Below are 12,403 nucleotides of genomic sequence, written 5' to 3'. Positions count from 1 at the left end.
GACCCTCGTTTCAACTCCATATTTTGGAAGCAATTTCAAGAACATTTGGGAACTCGACTCAAGATGAGCACTGCCTATCACCCACAGACAGATGGACAAAGTGAGCGCACGATTCAGACCATGAAAGACATATTGAGATCTTGTGCTATGGAATTCAAAGGAAATTGGGATGAAGTTGGAGAACGAAAGGTAATTTGCCCCGAACTGATTCAACAAACGAAAGAAGCGGTAGATTTGATTCGAAATCGATTGATCGCGGCTCAGGATAGGCAACGAAAGTATGCTGATCCACGCAGAAAGGACGTAGAGTATGAAATATGAGAAATTGTTTTGTTGAAAGTGTCGCCCTGGAAGGGGATAGTTAGATTTGGCAAGAAAGGAAAGTTGAGTCCAAGATTTATCGGACCTTTTGAGATTTTGGGTAAAATTGGGAAAGTGGCATACGAGTTGGCCTTACCGCCTCAAATGCAACACATTCACAACATTTTTCACGTATCATTGCTTAAGAAGTTCAACCCTGACGCCAAAGGTATCATAGAGAATGAACCAGTGGAGATTGAGCCAGATTTGTCTTATGTCGAGCAACCGGTTATCATTTTAGATAGAAAGGATAAAGTGTTAAGAAATAGAGTAGTTCCTATAGTAAAGGTTTTGTGGAGGAATCCCAAGGTTGAAGAGTCAACATGGGAATTAGAAAGTGATATGTTAGATAAGTATCCTCGTATGTTTGCTTATATTATGGGGACAAAATCCTTTAAGGGGGGAGGTTGTAACGCCTGTGAATATTTGATATGAATGTAATATAATATTCTATTTTGTGCTATATAATTTTTATGTGTATTGGATGTTAGGAATTATGTGAATTCAATGTGTTCATATATGTTCTTCGTTGTGTGGCATTGCGAATATTGTTAGATTATTTATAGGCGTATGATTAATTGTACGCAAGCAAATTTCGTTACGTGAGTAAATAATATTTGAGTTATTGTAGTGGCGATTAAGCGATAGATTATCATTCGGCTTAAAAATCAAATTACTTGCAATTTTCCTATGTGACTTATAATTTTTAATTATATTTATTGTGGCTTGTTTAATAGGAAATTGATCTTAGAAAATTCTTTTAAAATATATTCTTACTCAAAATTTTTGAAAATAATTTTATAAAACTTCTAAAATCTCATAGTATTTATTGTATTAATTTTGTGATTTATGGAGTTGTATTTTATTTATTAAAATCCATTCTTTTTAATCATAATTTTATTAATTATTGAATTACTAGCATACCCTTGCATGCATTTTGGCTTATAATAGGGTCCAAGGCTAAGACCATCAATTCTAACCCCACTAACTTGCAATATTACCTCTTTAACCTTGCATACATTTTTATCACTACTAGAAAGAGGGAAATTTATGTACATTCTCCATTCCACTATCACATTTTAGTAACAAAAACCAAGTGAGTGCTCTCATTTTTCCTCACACACCCACTCACACACCTCACTCTCTCCTCTCTTCACTCCCTCTCAGCCGAAGCTCATCCCCGCCCCATTCTTGTCATTTTCTTCACTTTTTCTTCATCTTCTTTCACTTCTCAAGTTAGTCAAGCTAAGAACTTCATCATTTAGTGGAGTAACATCATTTTAAGGTGAATTTTGTGTGTGCATGTTGGTAAAGCCGAGGTTGAGGCTTTGATTCTTATGAACTCAAGGTTGCAACCATGGTGGCTTATGGAAATGAGCAAGATATGATCTTGGAGAGGTGTTACACTTCTATTTTACCAAGTCATACTCATTGTTCATAAATATTTGGAAATGATTTCTTAAGATCCGAATGTAAAGTGTTGATTTTGGGAAGTTTTTATGAAAAATGGCCATGCATGATGATTTTTAAAGTCTTACTCTTTATAAATGTGGTTTTGTTAATATTAAACCCTTGCATGCTATTTTTCCATCAAGATACCTTAAGTTTAGTACTTGCATGTTGATTTTAGCACTTGCATGTTGGATATAATACTTGCATGTTGATTTACAAGTGATTTTCAAAGTAGAAACCATACTTGTTGATTTTGTGATTTGGTATTTGACTTGTATGAGATGCATGTTGTGGTTTTTGGTTATAAAATGCTAGATGAAGTATTCCATGATGATAAGTGATTATATTCAGTAGATATCAAGTGATTATTTAGGGTTTATGGTTCGAATTTTTGCTTAACAACTCGAAGTCATGATATTGCTATTATAGTTGTTCTTTTAACTTCTTGATATTTGATTTTTGTGAGTTGCATGCCATATTTCCTTTGATAAAATGCTAGTTCAGATTATAAATTATGACATGAGCTTAAGGTCAGTAGGTGTCATGAAGTTACCATGCATGTTTACTTCGAATTTTTGCTTAAAAATGATAAGTGATGGCTTGCCATGTGATGTGATACCTTACTTGTTTTTATAAGTGATCTTCATGCTAAATAAATTGGAAATGAGCCTTAAAATGTTGATAGTCAGTAGGTATTAGTGTATGTTAGGGCTTGCCTTGTTTGGTTGTCGATTGTTATTTGGTTTTGGTGTAATGAAGGGAGTTAAGGTGGAAGGAGTCGCAATGATCTTAGTTGGGCAGATTTTTGGACTAGAAGTTTAAGTCATTTTAGGTGAGTTTTAGCTAGGCCTTGGGTAGGCCTGAGCTCAAGAGAGTTGGGACTTGGTTCATACTTGAGTCCAGTAGCTTTAGATTTCATAAAAACTTGCATTTGGTTAGGCGCACACACACAAACCCGAGAGCAACTCAGAACAGGGCAGATTTGGGTAAACTTGAATTTTGGTTGATTATCATCATGTCATAGGTTAGGCCTTTATGAGGCCTTGGTCTAAATAGGTATAATGAAGTCTTAGGAAGCTTAACAAGCCTTTAAAATCAATAAATGAACTAGATAAATGAGTTTTAAGTTGGTAAAATCAGGGCAGTTTGTAAATCAGGGAAGGTAGTTTTGTGCCAACTTCCACTTAAGGCCTAGGGAGGCCTAAGTGAGGCCTTTGAGTCATTCCAACTTTGAGATTCAGTTTAGAGTCTTAGGCTCTGTTTGGGATTGCTGTTAAAAATTGTTGTGCTGTTAGAAAAAGTGCTGCTGGAAAATGTGCTGTTGTAAAAATCAGATGATTGTTTGGTAATTTTTTTGATACGTATATGTTTTGATGCAAAAAAATAAAAATAATGATGCTTTTGATAAGGTTTGATGGTGAAATCAGCATCTGCTTCCCGCAACAGCTGAAAAGCAGCTTTTTCTAAAAGCACGGAGGGACTTGCTTTTTCTAACAACAGCTTTTAGGCCAAAAACACTTTTTCGAAAAGCAGCTTTTAAATTTTACCAAATAATTTTTTGACTCCTTTTCAGCGAAAAGCTACTGTTACTGTCTGCAACAGCAATACCAAACACACCCTTAATAACCTCTGAGAGTTGGTTTGGAGTGAAGGCCCAAGGTGGAGATACCTTATTTCTACCAAAACACCTGAAAGTCACCATTAGACTTGCCTTTGGAGCTTTAGAAAGGTGCATTGCATTTGTGTGTCTTTTAAGTGAGGCCTTGATGTCAAACCAATTGCTAAAGTTAGATTAAAGTCATAAGAAGTCATAGGAGTCTATATATTAGCTTAAAGTCATAAGAAGTCATAGGAGTCAGAATATAGCAAAGCCCCAAAGTAGAACTTCATATTTTTTCCAAGGCACACAATTGGTGCCAAGGTGTGCATTCGGTAAGTCAAATAGTGTGAATTGCATTTGTGAATCATTTGAAGTGAGGTATAAGTGTGCCTTACTAATTTTTGGTTGAGTTGAGGTCTGTAAAGGAGGATTAGGAGTATTGGTCATGATAATTATATGTTATATGATTAATTGCTTAAGTGACTAAGGTCGGAAATAGAGTCTAGTTGTGCACTATTAATTAAGTGATAAAATTGCCATGTCATTTCTTGCTATGTGTTATGTGGGTTATGTGATGCATATATTACTTGTAATTAGTATAAATTAAGAGTATATATATATGTGTGTGTGTGTATATGTATATATATGTATCTATAGTATACGCGAATGGTTAGTTAGCAAGAGTTGTAATGAGGATACTATTTATTATAGGTTCAAGTAGGAGGCCAGGAAAGGAGCCCATAGACAATTCCATTCAAGAGCTCAGTAAGCGTAGTCCAGGAAAGCGAACTCTCAATTATCTTTATAATCTTGTTCCTGTGATTAATTACCCTGTGAATGCATGACTACAGTATCAATAAGATTAATTAGACCCCGACATCACCCAATGATTTGACCTTGATTTAGTTAATCGCTTTCATACTTGAATTGATCCTGTTTCATCACATATTACCTCTTACCCTCATGGATACCCTACAAAAGTCCCTTAATATATCATGTGAACCCTAAACCCCTCACAAATTTGAATTATTTCTTTTGGGAACCCTGATCTTAATAACATTCCCTCTTTTGAAAACTTGTCACTTGATCCTTGACAATACCAACCCTTGTTATCCTGTCCTTGATCAAGAAATCTTCGAAATTAAAATGAATTGATTAAAAGGAATTAGATGGTATGTTCCGGTAAGACTGAGGCGCCACATTGTTAAAAACATCAGTAGCAGGGAGCCTGATGATTTTATTTGGCCAATGTGTGCCGAGGATCCTCAATAGTTGTGAATCACTTGTTATGTGGTTCGGAGCTTTGATGTGGGCTGACCACCCCTCATTACTCATAGCGTTGTGTGATTTTCAATTCCATACACTTACTAAAAACTTGATCTTTTATATGAGATTTCTTATTGTCGATTATCTTCTGTTATCGTTTTAATGAGTATATGATGCATTGTTATTCACTGTGATTCACTTGCTGAGCGTTTTGCTCATTAATATTGTTATTGATGTTATACCTTCAGTGAAACCCGAAGATGGTTCGTTTCAAGCAAACTGCGCGTAAGACTTCTGGGGACTCGGGGTATGCCTACCATCAGATGTTGGAGCAGGTAGGGAACTAGTAATTCCCTAAGGATTATAAACTTTGGGTTTAAAATTCGGTAGAAATTTGACTTAAGATATTTTTGGTCTGTAATAATGTTAGATGTTGTTCAAACTCATTCATGTGTATTCGGGGATTGTGGTTAAGGGTTGTAACTTTAATATTCTATCTTTTGTAGTATTTTACTGTTTAATTAATATTATGCATAATTCTGTTAGTTAGTATTGTGGGTCCGTCACAATTTGAATATACAAAAACTCTCAAACTTTAGTCTAACACTAAATTAGGTGTGACACCAAAATTATATAACTTTTAAAGTTGGGTTGAAAAAGAGTTTTACACCAAAATGGTGTAAAAGTGCATTTTTAGAGTTGAGTCGGAGATTCTGATGCACAAAATTTCCAAAATTAACTTAAATTTTATATTTAATAAATAAATCAAACTAATAGTTTCAACATTAATTAAAAAAAATAACCTTTATCCCAAAAGAATAACTTCATAAATGAAATTAATTAAACATTAATTAAAAAAGGTTTGTAAACAATAAATAATGGATGAACGTTTCAAAGTAACTACATACTTGGGTTCCTTTATCAGATCTCCCGCTAACTTCTGACTTCCTTCTTTTGATTGCATGCACATTCATCCATGTGTAAAAACATTTCGATCAAATAAAATCAAAAACCAATACCCCCCGGAATATTAAATTTTCCTCCGGCAATGAATTTATTACCGTACTCCGACGTCGATTCGAGCCTCAGAGCTCTGGCTGGTCGGGCTGAGGGTTTCGGCCGATCAGCCATCGGTGGTCTCCGTGGAGCCTTACATTATGTCACCTCATTAGCTGGTATTAATTTATCGCGTTTCTTCTATTTTTGGATCTAAAGTTCATTTTATCAAATGCATATTTAGATAAGCCTGCTGCTAGAATATGTACTACACCTCCGTCCCAAATTACTTGTCCACTTACATGTATTTTACTTGTAACCTTTGATTTTTATGCGTATATTTTAAGTTGCATTCACCACACAACTCCGTTTATGAATTTTCCTTTTGTATAAATGGATTTGCGCGGTCAATGCACCTTAAAATACGTACATAATTCAAACTGAATAAGTAAATTGGGACGGATGGAGTATTGTTCTGCTTTTGTTATAGATCAACAGCCTGCCATGATGTATATTAAGGGTTGAGTTCTATCGAAACCATAATTAAAAATAAAGAACATTTATGTTTAGCAAGCCTTGCAGTACAATATTTGCAATGTTCTGGAGCCAGATTCTAAGATCTCCCATGTAATACTGATCTCCAACTATTTAATTATAATTAACATAACTTGCGAATGAGTGCATTTCATTAGAAGCAGAAATCTTCTGAAGCATGTCGATCTTGTATATGATATAAACTTGTGCTGTACTTTCAGATGATGGACCAGGATCACTTCGTGAAGCATGTCGTAAGACAGAGCCACTCTGGATTGTGTTCGATGTTTCTGGTGACATTCATCTGTCATCTTACCTAAATGTGTCTTCATTTAAGACAATTGATGGTCGAGGCAGCCGTATAAGACTCACTGGCAAAGGTTTAAGACTAAAGGAATGCGAACACATAATTATATGCAACCTGGAATTCGAAGCTGGTAGAGGACATGATGTTGATGGAATTCAAATCAAACCAAACTCAAAGCATATTTGGATAGACCGATGTAGCTTGCAAGACTACGATGATGGGCTGATCGATATTACCAGAGAAAGCACAGACATTACGGTTTCTAGGTGAGTTGATCCACACAGCTATGTAGTTTGTTCAGTTTAGAATCTATTTAAGACTGCGTCCTGATAATTATATTTCCTGCTGCTAACAGATGTTACTTCACAAACCACGACAAGACTATGCTTATCGGGGCAGACCCATCTCATATTGGGGATAGATGTATCAGAGTGACTATTCACCACTGTTTTTTTGATGGAACACGACAAAGACAACCTCGGGTTCGATTTGGGAAAGTTCATCTTTACAACAACTACACAACAAACTGGGGAGTATATGCTGTTTGTGCTAGTGTTGAATCACAGGTAATGTAATACTTTTGGCATACATGATACATATGCATGTGAGATGTATTCTGGAAATAAAACCATAATCCTAATCTCATCTACTTCCTGTGGGATTTGATATAATTATAGTTTCGGCATACAATCTCATTTTAATTTTCTCATATGTTGCGCTTCTGCCTCACGTCAGATATACTCTCAATGCAACGTCTATGAAGCAGGAGAGAAGAAAAAAGCTTTTGAATATTACACAGAAAAGGTAAGAATCCGAGTATTTGGATTCGAGTTGGATCCTACTTGTTAAAAAAAACGAAGACAATTCGTATACGTTTAGCCCTGCTAAAGTAGTAATGGTGCCACTGGTGTTTGAAGCTAATGTTGAAGGGCACACTTCTGCTTGTCAAAAAGTATTCCTTAAGTTGTAATACTTGTCGCAAACAAAGCCATATACTGTTGTCTGCGTGTTCTTATCCTCGGTTACTCACGGGGATCAGCTATCTACTTTAAGTTTTTAAGTAATTGTGATTGTGATGATTTTATAGGCAGCTGATAAAGATGAACCAAGTTCAGGGTTGATTAGGTCTGAGGGGGACATGTTCTTAAATGGTGCACAAGGATGTACTTCAACTGAAACAAGTGATGGAAACGTATTCCATCCTAGTGAATATTACTCAACTTGGAGTTTTGAAGCAGCTGCAGATTCTCTGAAGAATTTACTGCAAGCCTGTGCGGGCTGGCAATCAGTAGCTCGACCTGCAGATCAGTGTTGTGGTGATCTGGGTCGGAAGCCAGCAGATCAATGTTGTGGTAATCTCGCTGAGGATACAACAGATGATCAATTTACCAACTTGTCTACAAACATTTAGCTGTCTGTAATGCGTGAAAACACTAGTGTCTTGTGACAGTTTTGTATGACAACAATGGTCTCTTGTGATGGTCAGAGCATCTCCATAGTGTCACCTAAAATGGTTGGCTAATTGTAATAACGGTTATGTAAAATTTATCAACCTGTAGGACAATATACCCAGCTGAAGTTGGCTGAGTTGATTATAATGATAGGTTATATTTTAAAAATGACATGTTATTGTTTCAAGTTTTTATAAATAGCATACATCATTTTCATGTGGAAAATAATAAATGATGTGAAATTTCACTACAAGTTTGTTGAGTTTCGACGAATATGATCAATGAGGGGTTGGCTAAAATGACGAGGGGTTGGCTAAAATTAGAACCCGAGGCAGTGATTTATTTGATATACTCATAGATTTTTACCTAAGGGCTTGTCATGATTGTAGACTCTGTACCACTTATTTTGTCACCAATCAGATTTCCACCGTATATTCAATCATATTAAACAAATTGATAGTTACCAAAAAATTATATTATTTATCAAAAATATTAACATATCAACTGAATGTGGACAATAGTTATGAGATGGACAGAGTATCATTTTTACGGATGGCAATTCATATTCTTCAGATTCTTTTTAATGCTTCAATTAAAAGAGGTTATGATAGTTCTATATCACCATTTATCGGTAGGTAATATTTATATACATCTCATCAGTGGCAATTCCTATTCTTCAAATTCTTTTTAAGGCTTCAATTAACAGAGGTTATGACAGTATATCACCATTTATCAGGTATCTACTTTAACACATCATTTTCTAGTACATCTTGACCGCTTTAAATCTCTAATAGAACTTCATTCAGACAATATGAAAGCTGTTCTCTTTTAAGATAATTCATTTCCTAGCTATTCTTGATAACACAAGTGGAAAAAATTTGGGCACTAAAATCTCTTCAACATATGTTAGCTCAAAGCAATATAACAGCAATAGTTTTTTAAAAGTACACATAAACCACAAAGTACTCGGATCGATCAACAAAGTATATCAAGAACTGGGATTGCAAAAAAAATCTCAATTTCCCTCCCTGAAAAATTACTAGCCTACACCTTGATGGCATATTTTCTCATGGGAAAGTACTTTTCCTTTTTCTTCTCTCGCTCAGTCTTCAACGATGCCTACAAGAAAAAAGAGTCGAGCTTCAGAAAGCTTCAGAAATTACTTATTGGCATCATAACTCCAATTTTTACAAGCACCTGTCAATCAATATTTTATCCACTACTCCCTGTCCCCTTTTAGTTGTCTCTCATAGAAAAAGAAATTGCCCCTAAATACTTGTTCTCTTCTTTTAAGGTGATTTTTTTGCAGTTTTTTTCCAAAATTACCCTTATACTTAAATAATTTTTTTTTTATCAAGGGTAGACAAGGAAACCAATTATCCAACTAACATTCTCTTGATATGCATTTTTTTTCAAAAAAGATGTCTAGGAAGGGACAGAGGGAGTTATTTATATTAAAACTGGTAGGAACATAAACATGATCACCAAAATTCGATTTATAAATACAGCAGTCATCCGATGTGAAAACTGTAAACTGTAGTTGTATGTGACCATGCTGTTAGTCAGTTTAAAGAGAAATATGTTAGTACCTATTCAGAAGCTACAACATATTTTCTTAAAGGGGTGCAGATGAGCAAATCTGTTTCAAGCAATTACAAAGAAATGCTCAGAGAACACCAACCAGTACCACTCCATGTCAATATCACAACTTTAGTTTATTGTATAACATCAATAAAATAAACTTACAGAGTGTTCAATTTAACGGCATTATAAAAGAAAACACCGCCATATATCTTATATATATGTATGTATATTCAAGCTCCACTGCAAACTACATTAGCCCACAAACTCTACAAACCTCCAAAATTCATTTACAATATATGCAAATTCACCAATTATATAAATAAGATTCTTCACATATTGTAAACATAAACATCACATAGTTCATAATGCACAAAAATAAGATTCACAAAAATTCAAATAAAATTCAGAATACTAAACATAAAGACTATACGTGTGACTTAAGTTTCTTGTTAATAAATACTGGAAAGTAAAATTAAGTAGAAGAAGACCTGGTGCTTAGTAAGACGCCTCCTGATGGCTCTGGTCTTCTTGGGACGCAAATCAAGTGGCATGAGTTTCTTGTTCTTATAGACTTCCCTAAGAGCAGCCTTCTGCTTCTGTTGCATGACTGTTAATACCTGTGCAATCGACAACCTCACCACTTTGCTGTTTTAACAAAAACAGGAAACATAAAATAAGATTCCCATACATAACACTAAATATATCCAAATGATAATATAATTGGCAACTAGGATATTTTTACAACCTAAAAAAGCATTTGCATATGTGAACTTGCCTTGAATAAAATGATCATTCACACACAATCACAGACTACATTTCTAATAGGACAAAGTATAAATCATTACAGAATAGATACCAGTGCATTCATTTAAAGCATAGAATATAAATAGGAAATGAAGTGTAATTCTATAATAAAAACATTTCCAAATAGATTCGGCAAAAGTTCACACTGGTACAGTGACAGAGTTAACAGAGAGCTCTATTATTTTTATTATCGCTTGATATTTCATATTTCCATCCAAGACTCTCACTACATCAAAAAATATCACACACTTTTGATACACTGTCAACATTCTCTCCCTACTACATATTCCTAGTCACATTCACATACACACACATATTACTCATAAAACCGCGCCACACATTTAAATAACTGTCTCCACACTCGAGACTAAACTGTTTCTACTAACAGCATTCTCGACATACCAAACATAAAAACCATCTCCAACCCCTAAAAAACACAACTAAACTATGCACATTATCGCAATAACCATAAAAACACAAATGAACTACCCGTAAATTCATCGGAACATAATACACATACAATCACATTAAAAATGATCCAAACACATAATTAAGCACAAAAACAAGAGTTCATACATCTTGGAGAGCTTATTCGGAGCTCCACCAGTGACTTTCGCAACCCGAAGAAGCGAAAGCTCAGCCTTCAATTCCTGAAGCTGAGTCAACAAATCTGCCTTTGACTTTGTCCTCAGCTCATGTACCTTAATCCTCGCTTCACAATCACAACCAATTTCAAATCAATTCATACATACATTTAACTAAAATTAAATCACTAAAATATTTAATTATAATGTAAAAATCAAAAATGAAATAGAAAAATTACCCATTGATGCTGAAGTGTGTGAGCTGAGAGGCGGCGCTTTGTTGTTTCTGCTAGAACCCTAAAAATGTTAAATGTTTGAAAGAGAGAAGTTTAAATGAAAAATAAGTTTGGGCTTTTTAGTTGGAATCTGCGGAGCCCAATATAGGATGTGCTTTGCTTATTGGGCTGTTTGGGTTTTTAGTTTTGAGGGAGCGATTCAGTTTATTGAACTGGACTGTGCCTGTTGTTTTCAATGGAGGTTCAAAAGACGCCTAAAATTCTGCCTTTTATTCAAAACAGTTTTTCTACTAGTTTATAACATGTGCCATCCATGAATTGTTTATAATATATATAATTTTGTTATTTTATTATTATATAAAAATATTTATAAAAAACAATATTATGTATTGTTAAAATTAAAAAAAATAATATTTTGTGTGTATTATATTATTAATGGATTAATAATCTGAATATTTGAAATATTAAAAAAAATCCACACGCTACAGGAGTATAGCCTCTAGGTCACTCTGCGGGAAAGGAGGAGCTGCAAGAGCAGTGTAGTAATGGTGTGTAAGGTGTATGATTGTACTTGGATGATTTTCTTGATTTATTAATAATTTTCGAAAGTCAAATTTTGAATTATTAAAATTGATTTTGGAAGTGTTTAGTTTTTATGAAAGAAGTTTTTCAGAAGTTAGGTGTAATTATAAATTAAATTGAATTATATTTCATAGAATTTGTAGTTATATTAAATAATTGATTCAATATTTTTAAAATAAATTATATTTATTATAATTTTATTTTGGAATGTGTTAAAAAACTTTTTTGAAAGGTATTAACTAACCGATCAAACGAAACTTAGCTTATAATAGTATAGTATAGATAGATAGTATAGATATGATATTTTTTGATTTTATTAATTTGAATATAAGTAATACATGGCATGTTTTAATTGATGAGACTTATATTAATACACCCCACTAACCTTTTTTAGGAAAATTTTGAGAATAATTTTTGGAATCTCTAAAATTACTCTTAAATTAATTTTTTTAATTTGGCATAGAAGTTGTCCGACCCAAAGTCTTGCATGCTTAAAACAACGAATGGATTTGGGTGTTTTTGTTATGTGTGCATCTTTTTTCTTGAAAAAAATATGTAATTATGAAAATATAAGTGTTTTTACTAAATTATGGATGTGACACCCTCAATCTCGGGGTTAGGAAATGAGGACTCACACACCTCTATTC

At 34.0% G+C, this 12,403-nt stretch overlaps 2 protein-coding genes across 2 annotated transcripts; one reads left to right on the top strand and one right to left on the bottom strand.

Moving 5' to 3' along the window:
* The first annotated feature begins 5,579 nt into the window (after window positions 1–5,579).
* LOC141707090 (putative pectate lyase 21) lies at window positions 5,580–8,144 on the top strand. The gene is made up of 5 exons (XM_074510075.1): window positions 5,580–5,853; window positions 6,430–6,781; window positions 6,871–7,081; window positions 7,251–7,319; window positions 7,603–8,144. The coding sequence occupies exons 1-5, from the start codon at window positions 5,727–5,729 to the stop codon at window positions 7,924–7,926; spliced, it is 1,083 nt and encodes a 360-aa protein (XP_074366176.1). The 5' UTR covers window positions 5,580–5,726; the 3' UTR covers window positions 7,927–8,144.
* Window positions 8,145–8,834: 690 nt separating this feature from the next.
* LOC141707091 (large ribosomal subunit protein uL29z) lies at window positions 8,835–11,335 on the bottom strand. The gene is made up of 4 exons (XM_074510076.1): window positions 11,178–11,335; window positions 10,931–11,066; window positions 10,039–10,195; window positions 8,835–9,085 (listed from the first exon to the last, which is right to left on the bottom strand). The coding sequence occupies exons 1-4, from the start codon at window positions 11,179–11,181 to the stop codon at window positions 9,011–9,013; spliced, it is 372 nt and encodes a 123-aa protein (XP_074366177.1). The 5' UTR covers window positions 11,182–11,335; the 3' UTR covers window positions 8,835–9,010.
* Between the last annotated feature and the right edge of the window lie 1,068 nt (window positions 11,336–12,403).

Source organism: Apium graveolens, chromosome 2, assembly GCF_009905375.1.
Source record: "Apium graveolens cultivar Ventura chromosome 2, ASM990537v1, whole genome shotgun sequence".
Lineage (NCBI taxonomy): Eukaryota > Viridiplantae > Streptophyta > Magnoliopsida > Apiales > Apiaceae > Apium > Apium graveolens.
Note: the sequence above shows the minus strand (reverse complement) of the source record. Positions and strands in the feature narration are given on the sequence as shown.